Source organism: Suricata suricatta, chromosome 6 (genome assembly GCF_006229205.1).
Source record: "Suricata suricatta isolate VVHF042 chromosome 6, meerkat_22Aug2017_6uvM2_HiC, whole genome shotgun sequence".
In the NCBI taxonomy this organism is placed as follows: domain Eukaryota; kingdom Metazoa; phylum Chordata; class Mammalia; order Carnivora; family Herpestidae; genus Suricata; species Suricata suricatta.
The window spans coordinates 147,723,157-147,746,184 of record NC_043705.1 but is presented as its reverse complement, the minus strand read 5'-3'; the positions used below and the strand labels follow the sequence as shown (position 1 = coordinate 147,746,184).

At 46.4% G+C, this 23,028-nt stretch overlaps 2 protein-coding genes and 2 pseudogenes across 4 annotated transcripts in view; 2 read left to right on the top strand and 2 right to left on the bottom strand.

Annotated features, from left to right (window-relative positions):
- Positions 1-1,413: 1,413 nt before the first annotated feature.
- Positions 1,414-13,206, bottom strand: CCDC127 (coiled-coil domain containing 127). 2 transcript variants are annotated; one of them, XM_029941134.1, is made up of 3 exons: positions 13,108-13,206; positions 10,655-10,785; positions 1,414-2,676 (listed from the first exon to the last, which is right to left on the bottom strand). In XM_029941134.1, the coding sequence occupies exons 2-3, from the start codon at positions 10,773-10,775 to the stop codon at positions 2,015-2,017; spliced, it is 783 nt and encodes a 260-aa protein (XP_029796994.1). In that variant the 5' UTR covers positions 10,776-10,785; positions 13,108-13,206; the 3' UTR covers positions 1,414-2,014. The 2 variants fall into 2 exon arrangements, with proteins under 2 accessions (XP_029796994.1, XP_029796995.1); XM_029941135.1 differs by lacking the exon at positions 13,108-13,206 and adding an exon at positions 13,040-13,102.
- LOC115294020 lies at positions 5,089-7,160 on the top strand (annotated as a pseudogene).
- A 54-nt stretch (positions 13,207-13,260) lies between the features above and the next one.
- Positions 13,261-23,028, top strand: part of SDHA (succinate dehydrogenase complex flavoprotein subunit A) — a 31,165-nt gene continuing 21,397 nt past the window's right edge. Inside the window, exons 1-3 of one of the 2 annotated variants that reach the window (XM_029941132.1) lie at positions 13,261-13,369; positions 20,547-20,636; positions 22,091-22,252. In XM_029941132.1, coding sequence (XP_029796992.1) covers positions 13,307-13,369; positions 20,547-20,636; positions 22,091-22,252 — 315 coding nt within the window. In that variant the 5' untranslated portion in view covers positions 13,261-13,306. The remainder of the gene's footprint in view (positions 13,370-20,546; positions 20,637-22,090; positions 22,253-23,028) is intronic. The other variant, XM_029941133.1, reaches the window with a different exon arrangement.
- On the bottom strand, positions 17,826-18,240 carry LOC115294019 (annotated as a pseudogene).

The window sequence follows — 23,028 nt, the reverse complement described above, 5'->3', positions numbered from 1 at the left end:
CAGGCAGCTGTGCCGCACAAATACAAACATGGCCTAACAATTTTCTGTATGAGGTTTGTCTTTCTGACTCTGCAGGGTCAAGCAGCGTCTAAACTGACTTGAATTATATGAATATAGTTATCAAGCTATTAGAGGCTAGGCTGAGAGCATGTTGGACGTTAGAAAATAGGATGAGGATTAATAATTCACCTTGAAAGTTACCTACTTAATGGTTGGCTGACTTTTCCTCATTTAAAAGAAAAAACCAAGAGGAAAGAATTACGTGGTTTATCCCCGGAAACCAGGAGTAACAGGAACTGAGTGTACATCACTCTAGGCGAGGGAATAATGCACCAGCAAATACAAGTAACCAGGGACACTTTTTAGTTCAGATTTACCTGAATGTTTTGTTTGGACTGAGTGGTGGCAGTGGAGCAGAAAGGACATGAGTCACTGGAGAAGAAAAGCAGGAAACTCCTGCCCAGCGCACAGCAGCTAAGAGCTAAGGGCAGGCCGGGCGGAGGACCCTAGCCACTCAGGGAAGAGCCGCTTCCTCATTGTTGAAATGGTTCTGACGATTAAAAACCACACACGAACATAATCAATGTGCATCCGGTGTGCAGGTAAGTCCTCAGCAATAGTTGGTCCCTAGACCAAATCCAGCTCCTGAAATTCCCCTGCTATTAAACGCTGTTTTTTTGTCAGCTCATATTTGTAACAGTTTGTCTTGCTGCCACAGACAGGCGGGCGGGCCTGGTGGAAACGGTTCAAAAGCAGGTAGACCTCAACCAGCTGCCACTGGGCCACTTGCTACCAAGCAGCTGGGTGTAAGGTAGCAGCAATTCTGGAGCCACACTGCCGGGGCGCTCTCCTGACCCCTGTCCCAGCTGCTCGCCGGGCAGGAGGCTGTAGGTCCTCCAGAGGCCTGCTGCAAGGCGGCCCCTGGCTGGCATGCGGAACCTGGATTTGGGGAGGGTCCCCCTGCCGCGACCAGTAAGAGCAGCCCACGTGTCTAAACTTTGTGCAGTGAGAGAACACCGACTTTCCTTCTGGGAGTGCAACCTGGGACTCCAGGCAGAGGGTACCCACACGAATAGCCCTCAACAGGCTGTCTCTGGGCGTCCCAGGTTGGTGACAGTTCACAGGCCTTGCTGGTGCAGGGGGTTGGGGTGGGGGGAGTACTCCCATGACTCCCCTGGAAGCTGCACAAGCTCCCCACTTGGCCCCACGTGCCTTTCCCTCCACTGCATTTGCTACACACCCTTCCCATTTACCACTAAGGTCACGGTGGGATTATGGGATGACGTGTGAAAGGCCGATTCACATTAGCTTTGTGAAAAATGGACCAAAAGTGTCTACCTTTCTTTAGTTTGTGGTAAAATGGAGACAATCTATGCAAAAACATTTAAAAAGAGTAAAGATTACACACGTAAGTGACGTTGTTGCTTTTATATGGCAAGTATTTTTAATTAGATATCATTACAAATAAGTATGTGCTAACTGGATGCAGACACAAGCCAGATGCCAGACACGTACCGAGATTATTGAGCGGTGGGAGAGACCCCGGAATGGCACGAGACCTCAAGAATATTACTATTTTCCGTAATCATCATTAGGCGGTTCTATCCATTACCCGACAACTTTTATTTATAATTCTAGGAAAGAAAAAACTGGGAGGAGAGAACAGAATTTATTTAGGGGGTGATAAAAACAGACAGAAAACTACTTACAGTGAGGATCAATACTGTATTTGACTTTCTTAAAAACAATCTTATCCTACAGCGCAGATAAGAGGTTACACTGTTCAGCCTAATAAAATATTACAGCTTTAAAAAAATTCTCCGGAGAAACTGCATCCTTAATAGCTGAAAAGGGTCAAGGAAGAAACCCTGTGTCCTACTCGGGGCGGGGGGGCGGGGGGCAGTGGAGGAACTCTCCGCCGACAGGTGCTGCGCGCGCACAAAGCGGAAGGAAACCAGAGTGTGATACCCCGGAACGCCACGGCGTCACTGAAGGTGCTGCGCGTCGCCCCTGCCTACTTCTCTAGTATGGCTCTCTCGACTCCCTTATGCTTCTTCAGTTCAACAATCAGTTCCCAATATCTGAGATACAACCACATGAGTCTCCCATTCTGGCGTCTGTTGGTATTCCAGACGTCGCCACAGTACGTGTCGTGCTTAAATATGTCAGTCAAGCCAGCTGCCATGTGCAGGTCAGCGGCGATGGGGTCAGTGGACGCTCGGACCAGTAAGCTCTTCTCTATTTCCAGCCGCCTGCCTCGAGGGAGAAGCAGGCTGCAGTAGATGTTCTGTCTTTCCGCAAGAGCCTCTTCAAACTCTTTCAGCACCAGCCTGGCCCTCCTTTGCCAGTCTTCTTCCTTCTCCAGGAAGCTCAGGTACGCACTCCTCAAGGGCTGCAGCTGTCTCTTTTCTTGCATGACCTGAGCCCGTTCCTGTTCCAGAAGCTTCTTTTCTTCTACCAACTTGCGCCCCTGAGAGATAAGGGCTTCTCGGTAACTAGCCGTTCTGTTTTGTTCTTTTTCAAGTTCCAAAGACAAGTGAGCGACTGCACGCCGGTTTTCTGAGATCACAGCGTGATACTTTGCTTCAAGATCCCGCTGGAACGCAGCCATCCTCTGACGGTACGCTTCTCTCTCTTTTTCTATTTCTTTCTGGGACTCCCTAGACCAAATCCAACCTGAAAGGAATAAATTAGGAGAGAAAAACACATTTAATGAAAAGTCAGAGCTCAAGTTCTATAATCTTTATTTTTAAAAAGCATTAAAAAAAAAAGCATGAAGCAGCTAAAAACATTTCAATAAAATCTTAAGCCCTGAGAGGTGCAGGTAACATTTGGTATGAAGCCACATAACAAGCAACGTCCACATCTCAAAATCAGACAAGGATTCCCAAAAGGCAAGTGGACAAGGCTGCTGACAGTCCCCCTTTCTGCCTCCTCGTCTCCTGCGGCAAAGGAAATGCACTGCTGCTTCCTGCTGCTCTCGAGCCCCCTCTCCCCTGCTCTGGCTACAGTACGTACTGCTGTCGAGGCCAAACAGTTCAGAGCGTCTGGGTGGCTCTGTCAGTTTCGCGTCCGACGCTTGATCTCAGCTCAGGTCATGATCTCATGATTCTGCACTGACAGCATGGAGCCTGCTTGGGATTCTGTCTCCCCCACTCTCTAACTCTACACTGTGCATGGGCACATGTTCTCTCTTTTTCAAGGTAAATAAGCTTAAAAATAAATACACAAAAGTTAATACAGTTATGCTCCATGCACTGTTGGCTGGTGACTGCAGAACCGATATCTCGAAGCGCACTCAGCCGTGCCTGGTCATCACCAGCAAGCAGCTGACATCCCAGAGGCCTGCTTCTATTCTGACAAGGGTGCATAAAAATCAGGTGGAGTGAGAGCTTTGATCTCAAGACAGGGCCTGAGTCCCTTTCCCCAAATTGGGGAAAACGCGAGTGTCACAAACATGGGGCAGACTGAGAAGCAGGCCTCTGTCCTCTGTTGCATGGAGAAATTTCCGTCCTGGGGAGGTTTCCTTTCCACCCCCGACACTCAAGCCGGTGTCCTTGCCATTTGGGTCACCAACTGATGACACCAACCATCCTTTCCGGCAGTATATGCCTGAAAGCCATTTTCACTTCAAGTGCTGCAGCCAGCCCAGTTCTATAAGCATAAAAACAAACGTATTCCTCCCTCACCTAAAAACAGCTTCTAGGGGCGCCTGGGTGGCTCAGTCGGTTAAGCATCCGACTTCGGCTCAGGTCATGACCTCACGGTTCGTGGGTTCGAGCCCCACGCTGGGCTCTGTGCTAACAACTCAGAGGCTGGAGTCTGCTTCCGATTCTGTGACTTCTTCTCTCTCTGGCTCTCCCCTCATGCTGTCTCTCTCTCTTTCTCTCTCTCAAAACAATAAAATAAAATAAAAACATTAAAAAAATTTTTTAAAAACCCAGCTTCTAGTCCTATTTCACTTGGTAACTGACACTTGAAAGCTCACATCATCTGTATGTGCTCCTTTGGCCAAAGTTCACTGGCAGGGAAGTGACCAGGAGAGCAGCAGTTACAGTATCATTTGATCAGCACGAGAGGCGTGTGAGGAGGGGAGAAAGGACTGTTTCAGTTCGGGGTGCAGTTGGGGAGGGCACAAGTGGGAAGAGTGAGGAGCAGCTGGGAGCAAAGGCCCTGCAGGTAGACGAACGGGCGGGGGCGGCCCCCGTGCTCGGAGCAGGCCGGAGCACAGGCCGCTTCCGGGAACCGACACGCCTGGGCTGCCGGGCGCGCGTCGGCGGGGGCGGGGGCGGGGGCGGACTTCGGGAGTCGGCGGGTGCTGGACAGCGGAAGTCCTCCCGGACTCTGGGAAGGAGCAGAAGATGAGAGCTGGGGGTGCAGGAGAGAGCAGGGGGTCACGGAGGGACCCCGAGTCAGGCCGCCACCCAGCCTCAACCCAGGTGTTATCTCATGAAAGCACCACAACTGACACACAGCACAAGTGGCGCCTGACACAGAACATGCAGAAGTGAACGTCAGGTCACATGGGACAGGCTGACTCCTGGAAAGTCTGGGGGAGGTGGCACTGAGTCAGGAAGGCCTCCAGGAGGAGCTGGGACAGGGCTATGACACATGCAGGCCGAAGTAAGGAGGCGTGCAGAGCAATGTGTGGAGGCAGGATTTTTTTTTAATGTTTGTTTAGAGAGAGTGAGTGAACAGGGAAGGAACAGAGAGAGAGAGAGAGAGAGGTGGGGGGGGAATCCCAACTGGCTCCACGCTGTCAGCACAGAGCCCTATGAGGGGCTCAAACCCACAAACTGTGAGATCATGGCCTGAGCTGAAACCAGAGTGGGACAGTTAACCAACACAGCCGCCCAGGTGCCCCGGAAGTCTGAGAAACCTTAAGTCCGGGTCTGATTTTGAAGAACCCTCTCTTAGGACTCTGGGCGGACAACTGTTCACAGCCCGTTTCAGAAGGCAGAGAAGAAAGTAGGGGCTCCTGCTTAAAGAAATAGAAGTAGTCTTCCCTTTGTTTCCTGGTAAGGGGAGTCAGAAACCCTGAGCTCCCTCAACACCGCCTGCTGCTCCCCTGGGACGCCATTCACGCACATGGCATCTAACGTGACTCTCACCGTTCGCGGCTAGCATGGAAAGGAACTAGGAAGCGTCGTTGGGAAGAAAGGGGTTAAGAGGGTCTGCGAGGAGAGTGGCGCGTGGATGAATATCGCATCAACACCTGGAGTGGCACTGTCTGGAAAGCCTCATCACTCTGACCGGCCCCACCGAGGTCATCTCTAGGGCCTTTGCTGTGATCACTGGCATGCTGGAAGAAGACATTAACAGCTCCATGACCAACAGCATGGTGGCCAGCAGAGCCCCGGTCACCCTGAGGCTGGTGGGGCCAGAGCCCCAGTGTGGCTTTCTCCCTGGGAAAGGCAGGTCTAAGAAAAAGAGATCCTGGGGGGTCCCAGGTCTAGGTGGCGGGGGAGATGCTGCCCAAATCCACAGAGCGCCACGTGACCATTTCTGACATACTGCAGTCTGTCACCAAGCATGTCAAGCAGATGTCCCTGGTGATGCTGGAGACGCTCTCCCAGTCTCTCCAAGCCTGAGTCATCACCACTCTGTACCAACCCATGCCAGCCAGCTCGCCAGTCATCTGTGCGGGCGGCTAAGCTCGGTGCAGTGATGCTGCAGGCTACCGCCATACCACCGATGACCTGGAGGGACCACCTCTAGATGCTACTCAATTCAAGGACAACGTACCATTTCTCCACTTGATCTGGCAAAGTTGAACCAGGTGGCAAGACAGAAGTCTCACTTTGCCACGATGCACAGCAGGACCTGACTAGCTGAAATTCGCTCCAGCTCTCCAGAGGTGAAAGGCTGTTGGGCAAGTTTGGATGCATCGATTCAAGCCACCCATGAACTCACCATTCCAAATAACTTAATTGGCTCCATAATCGGGTGCCAAGGAGCCAACATTAATGAGATCCACCAGATGCCCGGGGCCCAGATCAAAATCCCAATCCTGTGGGAGGCTCTGACGGTGGGCAGACTGCTGTCACTGGTTCTGCTGCCAGTCTCAGCCCGGCCCAGTAGCTCATCGAGGCTGTGCATGCGGTGCAGCCAGAACAGTGTAGGTTCACTTGTAACCCTTTCTGCCATTTTCCAATGATCCAACTGTGTAACTTCTGGTCAGTGATCCTAGGTTTTAAATAATTTCTAAGTCTTTGATTTCTATACAACTTTATCATCCGCTAAGAGTTTATTTATTTATTAACATTTATTCACTGCAGAGAGTGAGGGAGGGACACAGAGCCAGGGAGACCGAGTCGAAAGCAGGCTCCAGGTTATCAACACGAAGCCCGACATGGGGCCTGAACCTACGAACCTCTAGTTCATGACCTAAGCCAAAGCGGGATGCCCGACTGAGCGACCAGGGGGCCCCTATCATCTGCTAAGAATTTAAAAATCACATTCTCTGTTTGACTGTCAATGCTGGCATCCAGATTTATATTTAAGCTTTTCCCTGTCTTTAGTCTTATTTTGGGTTTTTGGCTCATGAATTTCATTTGTTTGTTGATAAGAAATGTTAAGAGGGGGATGTTAATAAATTTTAGTTTAATTCTGTTAAAAAAAAAAAAAAAAGACACCCTGGCCATCGTACGTATAACGCACGTAAGATGACTCTGAGGTGGAGCCAGGGACCATGGTGCCCACGGGACACTGTGATGGTGAGTCCCCTGGAGTTCCACTTGCTCACACATCCCAGACTTGGAGGTGAAATGCCAATGGTGGAGACTTCCTTTTAAAAAGCTCCAGCAAAAGTCTGCTCCGTCTGGCCAAAGGACTAGGAAGGCGGCCCAGCAAGACAGAGAACTTGGACAATAACCACTCTGCTCCACCAAACAGCACAGTCACTGTGGCTCCACCCCCACCTCATCGGCTTGAGTGAAGGCTGATGGGTGCCCCTCCGGCTCCGGGGGATGGCGACAGAGGCGCTACATCCCCAGAGAGTGGGGAGTAATGAGACCCTCCCACCTTTTCAGCCAGGGAGCATCCGTGGAGACCTGGGGGGCTACATCTCCTGCCCAGTGGTAATGAGGGGACACTTCCTCTGCATCCATGGACCAGCGGCTGAGTGGAGAGCCTGGACTGGCATCCGGACCAGGGAGTGAGGTGACGCACCACCCTTCCCCTGCCAGAGCCCTGTCCAAGAAGCCAGCCACAAAATGTCCAAATAAAGGGTCAGTCTCGTAATACCCCAAATGCACAGATTTCAGTTGAAAATCACTTCTTCAGGGGTGCTTGGGTGCTCAGTCTGTTAAGCATCCAACTCCTGAGTTCAGCTCAGATCATGATCTCATAGTTTGTGAGATTGAGCCCCGGGACAGGTTCTGTGTTGAAAGTGCGGAGCCCACTTGGAATTCTCTCTCTCCCTCACTCTCTGTCCCTCGCCCACTCTCTTTCTCTCAAAATAAAGAAACATTAAAAAAAAAGAGAGAATAACATCCTCTTCCCCACTGAGCAGTTTAAAAAAAAAGTAAAGAAAATCACTCTCCATACCAAAAATCAGAAATATCTCAAATTGAATTTAAAAAGAGTTCTCAGGGGCGCCTGGGTGGCTCAGTTGGTTAGGCGTCTGGCTTTGGCTCAGGTCATGATCTCACAGTTCGTGGGTTTGAGCCCCGCATCAGGCTCTGTGCTGACAGCTAGCTCAGAGCCTGGAGCTGCTTCAGATTCTGTGTCTCTCTCTCTCTCTCTCTCTCTCTGACCCTCCCCTGCTTGCACTGTCTCTCTCTGTCTCTCAAAAATAAATTAAAAAACATAAAAAAATTTTTAAAAACCATAAATAAAGAGTTCTCAGTAGACGCCAATACCAAGATGAAGATGACAGAGATGTTGGGATTACCTGACTAAGGGCATGATAATTTACAACCTAAGCAAATAAATAGAAGATATAAAAACAAGCAAATGAAAAAGTTAAAACTGAAAAACACAATAAATGAAATTAAAAACATGATGGCAAAGTGTGGAGATGTGAGAACCTGCCATATGGCTGAAATAATAAATCGCGTATGTACAGACATAAAATACTGGCAAACATAATTCTATATTATGTAAGAAGGATTATATGGCATGATCCAGTGGAGATTATTCCAAAAACGTAAGACTGGTTCAATATTCAAAAGCCAATCAGTGTAATCCAACATATGAGTAGTCTAAAGAAGAAAAAAAATCACATGATCCTATCAATTGATACAGCAAAACCTTTGACAAAACTGAACACCAACTCATGCTAAAAACACGGAAAGAAAAATAAAACCAGAGAGGACTTTCCTGGCCGTGATAAGGAGACCTACGCAACCCCGGCTGACAGTGCACTTCCCTGTGCAGACCGCAAGCTTCTCCTCTAAGACAGGAACTTCTCAAGGGAGGCCCGTAAACGCTAGCCAGAGCAAGAAAGCTAAAAGAGGAAAAGGAAATAAAGACAAACAGATTGGAAAGGAAGAAAGAAAACGTTAAGTCTCATACCTTATACTCAGAAAAAAAAATGAACTCAAAACAGATCATGGACTTCTGTGTAAAATGTTAAGACTAAACTATCAAGAAACAAGAATCTTCAGGATCTAGGGCTCAGTGAAGAGCTCGCAGGAAGAGCATGACCCGTGAAAGAAAAAGTGACAGATGGGCACTCCATCAAAATGAACACTTTTGCTCTGTGAAAGCCTCCGTTAGGAGAATGAAGAGACACCTTACAGAGTGGAAGAAGATACTGACAAGCCCGATATCCAGCAAAATACAAGAATCTATAACACAGTAAAAACTCTCAAAACTCCACACGAAAACACAAGACCAACTAGAAAATCACTGGGAGACAGGAACAGACACTTCACAGAAGAGGCAACCTTATCAGCCAGGAGAGAAATGCAAATTAAAGCTACAAGGGGAGTAAAATAAAAACAGCAGTGACGTTCCCAACTGCTGGTGAGGATGCCAAGAAACTGATCACTCACATACTACTGATGAGAACGAAAGACTGTACAGCCACTTTAGTTCTTCTTAAAACACTAAACGTTGACTCCATGGAGGCTGACAAGAGCAGGTGATTTTTATGACTCAGTGTTCTGCACGGTGCCAGCTTCTAGGTCAGAGCCTGGTCAGACCCAAACCCAGCCCTAAGGGTGTTGCCACTTAGAAGCTCACCAGCCTGCCATCTTGCAAAGCACTTCTAACCCTTAGAACGCTACCTGTTGCCTGTGGCTAGGGTGATGAAGTTGGTGAGTGAATTGGAAGGCTTAACATTACACTGACTAACAACGATTAATTGGTTTTGAGGCCGATTAATTGGTTTTGAGGCCGGGACAGGCCCTGGAGGGACTCTCATGTTCCCTCCCTTTGTTTTCCAGACTCTTTAGCTTTTATAGCTTTTCATAACAACCTTTACTTTTGAGGTTCTTGCCTTTCGGGACTTTTAAATGTTGCTTTCTGTTCTTGACAAGGGTCAATGAATATTGTCTTCTCTTCTTGGTGTCTTTGGTAACAGCATCAGGGAAACTTTCAACTTGGCATTCATATCTTCTCCAGAAACACATTATTACATAGCTTAGAAATTGTAATGCCAAATATGGGTGTTAATTAGCCTCCTGGCACAGTCTACGTCACAGGTGATAAATGAACAACTGATAAATGTTACTGTCCTCGGCCTTTACTTTCTCTGCGGTAAGCCCTTCCTCCTGAGAAATCCAGGCAAAGCATCACTGCTAACAGAGGGCAGCTTGTGCTTTTCTTCCACTCAATTATTCAGTTTCTCATATTATCTTTTAATTTTTTTAATGTTTATTTATTTTTTGAGAGGAGGACAGACAGCAAGAATAGCGGAGGGGCAGAGGGAGAGAGGGAGACACAGAGTTCAAAGCAGGCTCCAGGCCCTGAGCTGTCAGCAGAGAGCCCGACGCAGGGCTCGAACTCGAATGAATCACGAGATCATGACCTGAGCCGAAGTCGGATGCTTAACCAACTGAGCCACCCAGGCGGCCCTCAGTTTCTCATATTCTTAAGTGCCAACACAGAACCATGGGAAATGACAAAATATAAAATCAATTCCTGAACATTAGGAAATGTATTATTATAGTGAAAAATAAAAGCTAAGGGCTGGAATAATCTTATTTGGAATTGGTAATTTTCCCAAAGTGGTACAATGTCAATTCAAACTAGAGAGAATCTGGCCAAGGCTGAGCAGAGGTTTAATGGATAAAGTCATCCGAAGGCTGATTCCCTAAACATTAAGACAGACGACCAAAAAGGTTTTCTTTTATGCCTGTTTTATTCTTCCCCGTCAGTTCTTATGAGGGTAACTGAAGGAGAGCCCCCTTCACGCAGGGAAATCTGAACCGGCAGCTGACAGTTAGTTACTAAAACTCATCCCACACAAAGTGCTTCTGAATATCTTGTTTTATTTAGATTTCACAAGACAGCGAGGTAATTATGGTTAGCGAGCTTCAATGGATAGGGAGAGTAAGGCTCGGGGGGTTAAGTAATTTGCCCAGGACTCACTGTATGCATTGACACTGGAATGTACACTTGCATATGTCAGTGTCCAAAGCCCAAAGTCTTTGGGTTCCATACTTTCAGTTCCCACAATGCAAATGTTAGGAAAACCATGACTTACGAAAAGCAGCCAATCCCAGCATTGGAACCAACAAGGCATAATTCCATCTGCTTCCATCACCACCATCAGCCCTGGAATTAGGCCGGATATTCCAATTTGGAGGGTCATTTAAATTATTCATGAAGATACACCTTGAAGTAAATAATAAAACCATTAACCACATGAAAGGAATAAAATACATCTTGGACAATAGTATCATCTTGGCTCAATTCTACCTACGAGCTACATAGCACTGAGTCTTACGGGATTAAAAGAAGAAAAAAAACAAGGCCTCAGACTATAGCAACTCACCATGATATAGTGGGAGAGAAATCTCAAATAAGTGAAATAGAAAGAGTAAGATCTCTAACATAAACAAGCTTTAAAGTTCGGTTGTATACAAAGACACATAAACAGGAAGGTGTGAAAACACTGACTACTTCGGGAAATGGTAAATGACAGTGAGAGGTCCAGTCAGCAGTGTGCTGGGGAGATGGGGGCAGTCCTAAGAAGGCTCTCACGCCTCCCGATGAACACCCCACTTACAGATGCTTCTGCTTAGAGCTCAGGCAGTATCTCAGTAACCAGGCTGGGTCTAATGTTAACATTAAATGTACCAATTTACTAAGTATCTACACTAGATTGGGCATTTTCACAAAATAGAGCAATGAGACTTTCAGCTTATTTCTATGTGACGGCCACAAATAATACACACCGATTACAAAAAAAAATAATCAAGGCCTATGTAAGAAAAACAGAATCCAATTAAATTTCAAAAAAATTTAATGGGGTTTTGAATAAATGCTTAAAATCTAAAAATTCCAATTGGCAAAAAGAAATGCCAAAAAAAAAGGTAAAGGGGAGCCTACTCCTTTACCGCCAGACTCTAATGGGGGGGGGGGGGTCCTCAAGTGGCCGCTAGATGGCCCACCAATTTAGCTACGGTTAGTAAGAATTATGAAGGCGTATTGCACTTATACGCCCAAGGATCCTGACAAATGAGGAAACAAATTGGCTGTCATTCTTACTTTTGTAAACCAGAGAGAACCAGATATTAGAAACCCTACAAGAGACCCTTACCAAATTAACCATGGAGACTGGCGGAAATTGGGTAAACTCTCCTTCCCTATGCCCTTTACAGGGTAAGAAATTCCCCTTACACCAAGGAGGGCTATGCCAGGCTTTAGGGGTACAATGGTTAACTCAGCTGACCCCGGATTGGGTCAGTCACAAGACAGAGGGGGCAATGTAAGGATGCAGGTTTGAGACGATAGAAGGGCACACATTGCCCAAGGCAAGAGGGACCACCCTTGTAAAACCCTTAACATTCCTAAGGGCAGGCCTAGAAATAGAAGCTATAGGTAATCAGTTATTGCCTAAGGCTAGTTACATCCTACTTGAGGGTCCTGGGTCCTGGGTCTACTCTTGGTTAACACTCTAAATGTTGTAATTGGATAAACCTGCTGTCACTAATATTGTGTAATAATAACTGGATCACTGTAAAAAAAAAAAAAAAAAAGAAATGCCAAAAAAAAATGTTAAGGAGTTTGTGGTAACTATAAAACAAAAAATTAGTTATCTGAAAGTACTAAACTGCAAAACTCTCAAAGTACAAGCTGGAAGGACAGTGTTCATTTCCTTCAAGCCAATAAAGTCTACTTGGGGGAAATAGGGCCCGAGGAAACATAAAATCCTAATAGAAACAACCGAATCCTAAATAAAGATAAAGTGTTATAGGCAATTATATTCTTTATGGCCTTATTTAGTACTAGCAAAGATTTGGAAACAACTTAAATGTCAATAAAATGGAAATGAAACATTGTAAACCCAAAATTACAATGCATAAAACTGTGAGCGAAAAAGATCTTAATAATACAAAACAAAAAGCCGGATAACGACTAAACGATTAAAACTATTTCCCATGCCACTTCGTTCCACAGAAGATTTCAGTAACTTATACAAACACACGAAAATTAAAAACACTTCGTAAACCTGAGGCGAAATCAGGCGACTTAGTGAAGACACTTAAACCCCGGGAGGGGCCGTCTACACCGCTGGAGCCCCGACGGAGTCAACCAGGCGCCTGACCCCGCCCGGGAACACTTATCCCTGGAACCCCGAACTCTGCCGGGCGCCCTGACTTACTCCGACCCCAGCCCCACCCCCGCCCTCCCGACTTACTCCCCGGAACCCCTGATCCGCTACCTACCCCTGCCCATCTCCCTGAAACCCCTGATCCCCAACCTACCCCTGGACCCCCTGACCTACCCTCAGGCCCCCGACCTACCCCCGGGACCCCTGACCTCTTCTCAGGCCCCCGACCTACCCCCGGGACCCCTGACCTCTTCTCAGGCCCCCGGCCTACCCCCGGAGCCCTCAGCCTACCCCTGGAACCCCCGACCTCACCCAGCTTCTCCCAAATGCAGCCCAGGCCCTGAATCCCCCACCGAACACTGCCCATCCCTCCGACCTACCCCCGGGCGGGGAGCACCGGGCCCCGGGTTCCTCTTGCGCCACTGTCCGATCCTGTGCGCAGGCGCGAAACCCACTCCCGCCCCGGGGTCGCGTCGTGTTGCGCAGGCGCAGCGTCCCCTCGTCCCGGCCAGGGCTTGTCTAGGTGCGCAGGCGCAGTCTGGCGCGGGGGTTGGTGGGACAGCACCGTTTGAGGCAGACATGTCGGGGGTCCGGGTGGTGTCGCGGCTGTTGGGCGCCCGGCGCCTGGCACTGACTAGGGCGGTGAGTCGGCGCCATGTGGCGGGCAAGGCTCGGGGGTCGAGGTGGGGCCGGACAGTTCCCATGGGGCGGAGCGGAGGCCGCGTCCCCCGGTCCCGGGCCGGGGTCGCAAGGGTCTGGGGACGGATGCGGGAGGAGGTCGCCTGAGGGGTGGGGCCGACCATGAGGCCAGTGGGACTCCTTCGTAAGCCAACCGAGCCGTGTCCCGGTGAAGGTCATGACCCCGGTTGCAGTCCCCAGGGACCCTTCGCTGCGTATTAAGGTCGCCCCCGCCCCAGGCTTTAGCGCGTGGGGAGTCGTGTTTGCCCGAGGTCACACTGACAGGTGGCGGTCCGTGGGTGCCCCGGGCCCCGGAATCCAAAAGCGCTCTTAGACCTCGGGCGGAGGCGGGCCCGCAACGTCAGGCGCTCGCTGGCCGGGCGCCGTGCCGACCGCCCTGGGGACGGTCCGTCGAATGCCAGCAGCCCCAAGGCCCCGGCCGGGCTCGGCCCTCCAGTCCCAGGCAGGGTAGGTGGGCGGCCTGTCTGAGTTCGGCGCTGGCGCTTGTCTCGCAACGGTTTGCAAAACCGCGCCTCCTTGGGGAGAGCGAAGACCTGTGTTTCACACCGGGGTCTGGCAAGTTTAGGACCTTGATACTGGGTTTTGCGTGGTGGCCTGCGCACACTGGAGAGCCAGACGGAGAATTTCAGCACCCTGACCGCAAAACCACGTTTGGGCCAGGACGCCGGAAAGTCTGATTTCCCGTGCGTGGTCTGTGAGGCGGGTGGAAGGTGCCTCTCTTGCCTTGACTCCGGTCGGTCGTGGATGAGCGTCCGGGTTCTGCCTTCTGGAGCCGTTGCTACTGGATTGTGTCAGATGTACTCCTTACATTACGTCTTCGGAATCCATCTTTTCTGGTTTTATTTAAGCGCACTAAACTTAGAGGGTTTCGTTATTTGGGTTCTTTTATATGATCCGCCTGCACACCTACTTAGTAATGTAATTACAGGGTGAAATTCCTAGTGGGAACGAAGGCATTCAACACTATTGACTGGAGTTATGGCTGTAATTATACCTGCAATTTTCTTCTTTTTGAAATACAGATATTAAAAATTATGTTAAACGTGAGACGGTTTAGTCAGCCATCCTGCCAACACCGAGAACGTTTTAAATGCTTTCACGTGCTGCTGTGGGTGATGCTTACTGAGCACAGGTCCCCACTCTGCACACCCCACCCACCTTGGGCGCTAAGACAGTGGTTGCGGGGAGTCCACAAGCTGGATGATTAGGGGCGTATCTTAGGCGAACATGAGCAGGCTGAGTGCTTCCTACTTGTTAGGGGAAGTGACTGATAACTGGTGGTGCTTGGAGAAGAGCTAAATCTGTGTCCTCGGTCACCCCAGACTGGTGCTCAGCGGTCCTCAAGCAGACTGAGACCCCTGGAGCCTGTGGAACTCCCTTCACCATCGCTTAGCCCCCCCTTGCCTGCCCTTTGTTGATGGCCTTGGTGTCCTTTATGTAAGCTGGACTAGAATTCTAGCTTCCAGCTTTTAGCTGGAAGTAAGAATAAGATTCTGAGCACCACAGGTCAGAGTGTATAAACCTCTACTTTTGTATGGCTTGATTGGAAGTTATCTTGGTTGAATCAACTATTAGCTGCCAGCACTTTATCCACATCTTTTTATCTTGATGAAGATAGCTTTTCCTGTGGACATTAATTCTCCCCTATGCAATATATCTAGTGGAATTTGATTGGCAAAATCAAAAGCATCAGATTAGCAGAACAAAAAATAATGGACGATCACCAACTGAGAACTGTGCACGCAGAGTAGATGAGGGTAATTTGAATAAAACCCACAGAGAATTAGTCTTGCTCTTACTTTGTTCATTTCTGTGGCGGTTCCAAGGCAGTTTATATATACAGCTGCTTTTCAAGTTGCAAAACCATCAAACCTCTTTTGCCTTGGTTTCATTTTTAGTTGCCCTAATGCGTTGACATAATTTGCAGACTGTTCTAGTTTATTGAAAGGAAAAGTAAAACCAAGGACCTTGAATCATTGCTAGTTAACTGCTTCTGATGAGATTTTTCAAATTCTTTAACATGGATATCCAAAGTACTCTTCTAGAGTAAGTCAGTTTCTTTTCTTTGAATGTACTGTTTTGAATGGTTTTTTTTTTTTTAATGTTTATTTATTTTTGAGACAGAGAGACCGAGTGCGAACAAGGGAGGGGCAGAGAGAGGGGGAGACACAGAATCTGAAACAGGCTCCAGGTTCTGAGCTGTCAGCACAGAACCCAATGCGGGGCTCGAACTCCGGAACCATGAGATCATGACCTGAGCCAAAGTCAGACACTTAACTGACTGAGCCACCCAGGCGCCCCTGAAAATGTTTTAATGATGTATCTAGAATTATATTATTTGGGCCATTGTAGTAACCTTTTTTGTTTTGTTTCTTGGGGTAATTACAGTGCAGTGGCATTCATTTCTGCATTCTGAGGGATGTTTTTCCTGGTTCACTGGGAAAATGGTGGCTTGGTTTTGATATGCAACCTGGATATGCATCTTATCTTGGAGTCCCAGAGACTTTTTCCTAAGGCTTCTTACATAGGAGGAAGATACAGAATCTGGTGCCAGCCAGGCAGACTGTTGTTGAGACCCTGTATAGACTCTGTTTCTCTGTGGGGGTCATGAGGGTTCTGTGAGGTAGCGTGTGACACCCTTGTGTGGTGCTCTTTCTAGCCAGGACGTATTATCACAGTCTATGCTTGATAATCTTGTGAATTGCATTCTAAGCATCCCTGTTTTAAAAACCTTTAAACTTCTAATGAAAATAGTTACACATAGTTTTATATATATATATATATATATAAAGCCCAGGAATACAGAGGCTTTATAAATGAAAAGGATTGACCTCAGACCTGTTCCCCAGTGGAATCACTTCTAAATTGTTTCTGTTGTTGGCCCCTGATATTTACCTCCATTTCTCTAGCTACTGTGCAGGCTTATTTTTATCTATTTTGGACTTTGCCTTGTGCTGCTCAGTGAGGACTTAGTTCATTTACACCATCTTACTCCCCGCAGCCTCAGTCCTTTCATAGGTTTGAGAGCTTTACCGGCTCCTTTTCCAGTTGTACAGGTTGTACTTACAAATCGGTTTCTTGTCCGTAATTCACAGGTGAACGTTACTGGATGAGGACTCCCACTTTGCTAGATTTAGGGTTTCAGTATCTCTGCCCCTCTCTTCAGTTTTCTCCCTTTTACCTTTCAAGTCATTCACCTGTGCTTTCATGTCATTAAAAGGTCTAAATGTTTCTTTTAATTCTACCTCCAAGGCAGATTTCCTCACGCTTCTTTATGTTTCCTTGTTGGAAAACGTTTGATAGTTTTACTTCAAAAAATGTTAGATAAACAGTTTTATTTAAAGATAAATTGGGTTAACATTGGGCTCTCCAGATTCTAAAATTGCTCTCAAATCCTATTTAGATAAAAAATTAGTATTCTATTTTCCACAGGGAGAGAGCGGCCACTGTTTGAGCTGGCCATGTGTATGTCTATCTTTATTTAGTGTGAACATCCTAGAAAGAAGAAATAAATACCTAGAGAATCACTGTTACTATTTTATTTTTTTATAGTTGAACTTAAGCAGGTAAGTTTAATGATTAGAACAAAAGTGGGATCAATTAGAAAAAACTATATAAGAGATGCTTTATAATATGATATATCCTTTCATGTTGATTATTTTTATAGGATTTAAGGTGATTATTCTTCACTTTTCTGAATTAAAATTGTTCAGGTGGCCATAAAGTCTGGAAACAGACATATATACTTAGTAAATAGTTTACTCATATTCCAACAAATGTTTAATGAATGTGTTGTTCCACATTAACAATTCATAGTTTAACGAGCTGTGCAGAACTGCACTGAACAGTGTGCACCAGTCCTCATACATCTGCCTACGGTGCGTTGCCTGCGGGGGTTTGTGTGTCTCGGTTTCACTGAATACATTTGTGCCCTTAGCACACCCTAGAGGTGAATGAGGAAGAAGTGTGTGTTGTCTGTGTTTCTGGACTGTGTGGGCCTGTATTTTTTTTTTTTAAGTTTCACCTACATAAGTCTTAAAAACATTTTTGACCATTCCTATTATCCCAAGAAAAAAATGAGTACTAAATACAAGATAATGGAAAAACAAAAATTGATTTGTTTACCTTTACATTCCACACCACAACATTTTACATTCAGAACAGATTTTTAAATCTATAAATAGAAGATTCCTAGGTGGATATTTCACAAGTTTGGTTTTAAAATAGGTTAGAATTCACGGTAAGTTTTACACACAACGATTTCAATAAATCAGGCACTCCAGAACACAATGTGGAGGTGTATCAATTATGTATGACTTCTTAACAGTCAAGGAGATAAAGATCTTTTTTTTCAAACTTGGAAAGAACTTAATCTTTCTACAATATTAACCCCTAAAAGCTATTCTCCTTAATAGGCTACAATATTTTTGTCCATTTCATATACTTTTATTTTAAGAAAACCTCCAGAGGAAGAAATTTCTGGAGGTTTTCCCAGATGTATACAGCTACTTTTTCTGTCATATGCTTACAACATCAGCAAATGACAGCACATTCAGAGGTAGAGTCTTATGATCAAGGGGCTCCATAATTGCCTCCTCCATATATTCTTTGAGGTCGGTCACTTTCATAACTGATCCTGTAGCAGGATCAGTCCCTCCATGTACAGTCACCACAACTTTATAATTGTGCACGTGGGCATTTGGATTGTTGCAAATCCCAAACAATGTCAAGTTTTCTTCATTACTCAGAGGTCTGCTGTGGAGCCAGTGGGCTGCTCTGAGGGAGATGAGGTGGGACAGTTGTGTGGTGCTCATGGCTTGCCTTCCTGCTCGGTAGGTGGCAGGGCCGGACAGGCCCTCTGTTTCTATTTTGCTTTCAGCTTGGTATTGTAAAATGTACTGTTCTTTTTGGAACTATTACCTTTATCTTGTAGTTTATAAAAATTTCAAGAACATTTGTATTCTTTTGCTGACTTAGTTCTTTGTTAAGATGTGATTTTTACTATTTAAAATTTATACTAAAGTAGAAAAATTCTCTTTAAGGTTTTTAATTCATTTTCTGAGAAAAAAAGTTGGCTTATGTAAAAAAACAAAAAACAACGAATGTACTTAGGGGCGCTTGGGTGGCTTAGTTAGTTGAGCATCTGACTTCGCCCAGGTCATGATCTTGCAATCCATGAGTTCGAGCCCCATGTCAGGCTCTGTGCTGACAGCTCAGAGCCTGGAGCCTGCTTCAGATTCTGTGTCTCCCTCTCTGCCCATACCCCGCTTATGCTTTCTCAAAAATAAACATTAAAATATATATGCATATAATATATACTTAAAGTTGAAATGGCAGAATTCAAGAATATTGCATTTATCAGTTCAGGTCTACTTAGAAATTCAAGAAACTTTTTTGTAATTGGAGCTGTTAGCAAAAAGTCAGCTATTTATGGCAGCCATCATTTGGTGTCAATCCTAAAGAAAGTCTAAAAAAAGTTTTTTTTTTTTAAGTTTATTTATCTTGAGAGAAAAAGAGAGTGATGGGGGGGGCAGAGAGAGAGGGAGAGAGTGAGAATCCTAAGCAGGCTCTGCACTGTCAGCACAGAGCCTGATGCAGGCCTAGAACTCATGAACTGTGAGATCATGACCTGAGCTGAAACCAAGAGTCAGGTGCTTAACTGACTGAATCACTCAAGTGCCCCTAAATGCTGAAGAAAGTCTAGAGGTTGGAGCCACTGCTCCACTTGCTCCATCTGCAAGTGGCCAAGCCCTCCAGCCCTGGCCTGAGTCCATTAATCTTCCAAGGAGGTCTCTTGGAAGACCTCTTCAAAACTATTCAGACTTCATTTTGTATTTGCCAAATGCTCCTCCCTGAATTCCCCTCTTGTTTGTCCTACAGAAAAATTTTTTAACCCCACAGAATAAATGACATCTCTTTCAAACTGCAGAATCCTTGAAGACCTCTCTCATATCCCCTTTTGTCATTGTTAAACATACTTAATTCTTAAAACTGTTCATGAGATTGCTAAGACTTCATTTTATCAGTAGCCCTCTAAAACACAGTCAGTAGAACAGAAAGACCTGCCTCATAAGTTCATTCTTATGTAAAGAATAGGGCCTCTCAGTGTGGGCTGTGATTTCATTAATACCAGTTTTCTTGAGTAAATGTTTATAGGGTAGGACGTTTAGGCCAAAACTTGGAGAGTTGTAGAGGTTAGCCAGGGAATGGCCAGGGCCAAGTGTTCAGACAGAGGGAACAGCACCCTAGTGTATGTCAGGCAAGAGCGGGGTGGCCATCGCCCAGCACAGGTGTGGTGAGTGGTGAAGCAGGACTGTGAGCATTTCTAGACCTGGAGTCCCTCCATTCACAGTGAAGGGATGGTCCCTCTGGGACCCAGGTGTCACAGCAAGCAGCAGAGCCTCTTGGAGAAAATGGATCTCCCAATACACTGTCCAAGGCCTTTTCCAGTGAATCACAAAACCTTGCCAACATGTGGTGCTATAATGTGAAGAGGGCTATGATGGATCCAATAAAAGTGCTTCATTGTAAACTACCACTCAGAAAATAGATGGGAGGGGCGCCTGGGTGGCTCAGTTAATTAAGTGTCCAGCTTCGGCTCAGGTCATGATCTCACGGTTCGTGGGTTTGAGCCCCGTGTCAGGCTCTGTGCTGACAGCTAGCTCAGAGCCTGGAGCCTGCTTCAGATTTTGTGTCTCCTTCTCTCTCTGGCCCTCCCCTGCTCACACTGTCTCTGTCTGTCTCTCAAAAATAGATGAAAAACAAAACAAAACAAAAATTAAAAAAAGCAAAATAGATGGGTTTCCCATTGTCCACTAAAAACCATAAATTGAAAAATTAATGTGACATTGTGTCTTTTTCATTTCCTGTCTTCTGAGTCTGTGAGTGTCCTGTTTGGAGACTTCATCTAGAAGGGCTTTTCTGGGAGTGCAGACTCCTCGCCACTTGGGCCTGTCCTGGGTCCTTGTCCATCCCTACCCTTCAGGGTTACGTAGAGGACGCCAGGTGAGCTATCTAGGTGAAGGAGGAACAGCCAGATACATAAAAAGGTTAATGACTTAATTCTGATGATAGGCCATTGTTCTTTTAAGACACTTAGCCCTCTCCATCTCTGTCTCAGCAGTGGCCAGCGACATGGCAGACGGGCACCTGTGGTTTTCACTTCACCGTTGATGGGAATAAGAGGTCTTCAGCTAAAGTTTCAGACTCAGTAAGTTTACAACTTTTTGTTCCCTTATAAATGATATCCTTGCCTTAGAGGAGCAGTGATCTTTACCAGTTTTCAATATATTGGAGTAATACACAGGTCACATGCCTTATTTAAAGGAAAACATTCTCGTTCCAATAGTGCTCAAATTATTTTAGTAGTACAAATGTAAGCATAGTTACTAACACTTTTTGCGTATAGTTCTTAGTTGTCTGTAAGCCAGATTAAAATTTAAATCAAAGCAGCAAAATAATAAAATACCAATAACAGCTGAAAATTATTTACTGTGACCGATGATGTAGGACCATGAAGCCACTTGTGTGTCGGGTCTTTGTGTTTACTGGGCTTGTTCTGTTCTCTGTGAAGACACTAAAATTTGTTTAAATGTTTTTTTTTTTTAACTTTTTTTTAAATGTTTTTATTTATTTTTAAGAGAGAGAGAGACAGCGTGAGCAGGGCAGGGCCAGAGAGAGAGGGAGACACAGAATCTGAAGAAAGGCTCCAGGCTCTGAGCTCTCGGCACAGAGCCCGACGTGGGACTTGAACCCATGAACCATGCGATCATGACCTGAGCCGAAGCCGGACGCTTAACCAACTGAGCCACCCAGGCACCCAACAAGTTCTTTTCTCACAAGCTCACAATAGTTAATACTTTTGGCACCTTCTCATTCCAACACAAACATGGTCCTTAAACAGGGTTGTGGCCCTCAGTTATGAGGCAGTTACCCACATGAACTGGAATGTGCTTACTTAAATAAAACAGTATATTGGGGCGCCTAGGTGGCTCAGTCGGTTAAGTGTCAAACTTCAGCTAAGATCATGACCTCGCAGTTTGTGAGTTTGAGCCCCATGTTGGGCTCTGTGCTGATAGCTCAGAGCCCAGAGCCTGCTTCTGATTCTGTCTCCCTCTCTCCCTGCCCCTCCCCTGCCTGCAGTCTGTCTCTCTCTCCTTCAAAATATAAACATTAAAAAAAGTTAACATTTTCTTGAGAAACTTGCTGACCACAGGTGGAGAACCATGGTCGACACTGCATTATGAGCTTAGATTCACATAAGCGCATATATATGAATAAATGGCTGTCAACAGAAAGAGATGACTAAAAGAGATAATGGAATAGGAAAGCCATATTTAAAACTAATATTTTGGTTTGTGTCATTGCTTTCCTTTGCTTCCGTGGTTCCCTGCTTTGAGGCTGTACCTCTTGTTTTTAGCAGTTCTCTTCACGGTGGATGTCAAAGGTGCTAGGATGTGTGCTTCCTCTTCGTCGGGTCGTGTCTCGGTCCTGTCAGTGTGGGAGGTGCCGCCCACATGCTCCACCTGGCACAGGTGGAGACCCCTCTGCACTTTGGTTGCTCTTTTGTCGTTTCTTCCATTCTCTCTGAGGTCTTGCGCTGCGCCCACAGTCCAGTGTGTGGCATAGGTGAAAGTAGTTGACCGGCCAATTGTTCCTTTCCAGATTTCCACGCAGTACCCAGTAGTGGACCACGAATTTGATGCCGTGGTAGTAGGTGCTGGCGGGGCAGGCTTGCGAGCTGCATTTGGCCTCTCTGAGGCCGGGTTTAACACAGCCTGCGTCACAAAGCTCTTTCCGACCAGATCACACACCGTCGCAGCCCAGGTAAGGGAAAGGGGCTCCCTTAGAGGTTCTGATGCCTGCGCAGCAGCGCCCAGTCTTCTGCCACAGGCCTCACCGCACTCCGGCCGCGCTCCTGTCTCTTTCTGTCCCTCGTGCCCACTTACTTGCCTTGGGGGCGTGGGTCCGACACTGCCTCCACCCTCACTGCCAGAGTCACTCTGTGCTGCTCCAGTCACACTCAGATCTTCTCTGAGCACCTCCCTCCCTCCATCATGGTTGGTCTTCTCTGTACTTTCCCAGTCTGAAATGAGCCTATGTCTGGACTTCATTCGGTTGGCCCTGAATCTCATGTTTACTGCTGCATCCAGGATGCAGCCTCAGTGCCTTAATGAGCCTTATTGAGGTGTGGGCTTCATTAAGTGTGATGATGATGAGCTTTGGTGATGGCGTGAATGTGCAGGACAGAAGAACATTGGCCTTTAAATGCTCAAAATTTAGGGAAGAAGATAAAAGTAAGATGAAAAAGTACACAGTGATTTTTGTAATTTTGTTTTCTTTCTTGGCACACTATAGGCAGTATGCAGGTTGTATATGGGTAGTAGTCTAGAATCATATTGGACTGTCTTTTCCAGTTTTTGGAACATATTTCCTCATGGAGATAGCAGAGTATGGGGTGATTTTCTAGGAACTGGTAAAAGCTACCCTAATTACTGTATTGTAATTACTGTGTTATTGTAGCCTGTATTCAGTGTCCAACGACATTGTTTAGGGACTTAGCCTCCCAGATACTTTGTTCTGAAACTATGTTTTGTAAACTG

Excerpts from the sequence above, each read along its gene's own strand:
- CCDC127 (XM_029941134.1), bottom strand. The coding sequence starts at position 10,775 with ATGAATAATTTAAATGACCCTCCAAATTGGAATATCCGGCCTAATTCC. Across the intron at positions 2,677-10,654 it reads GCTGGGATTGGCTGCTTTTC|GTTGGATTTGGTCTAGGGAG; the intron begins GTAAGTCATGGT and ends TATTCCTTTCAG.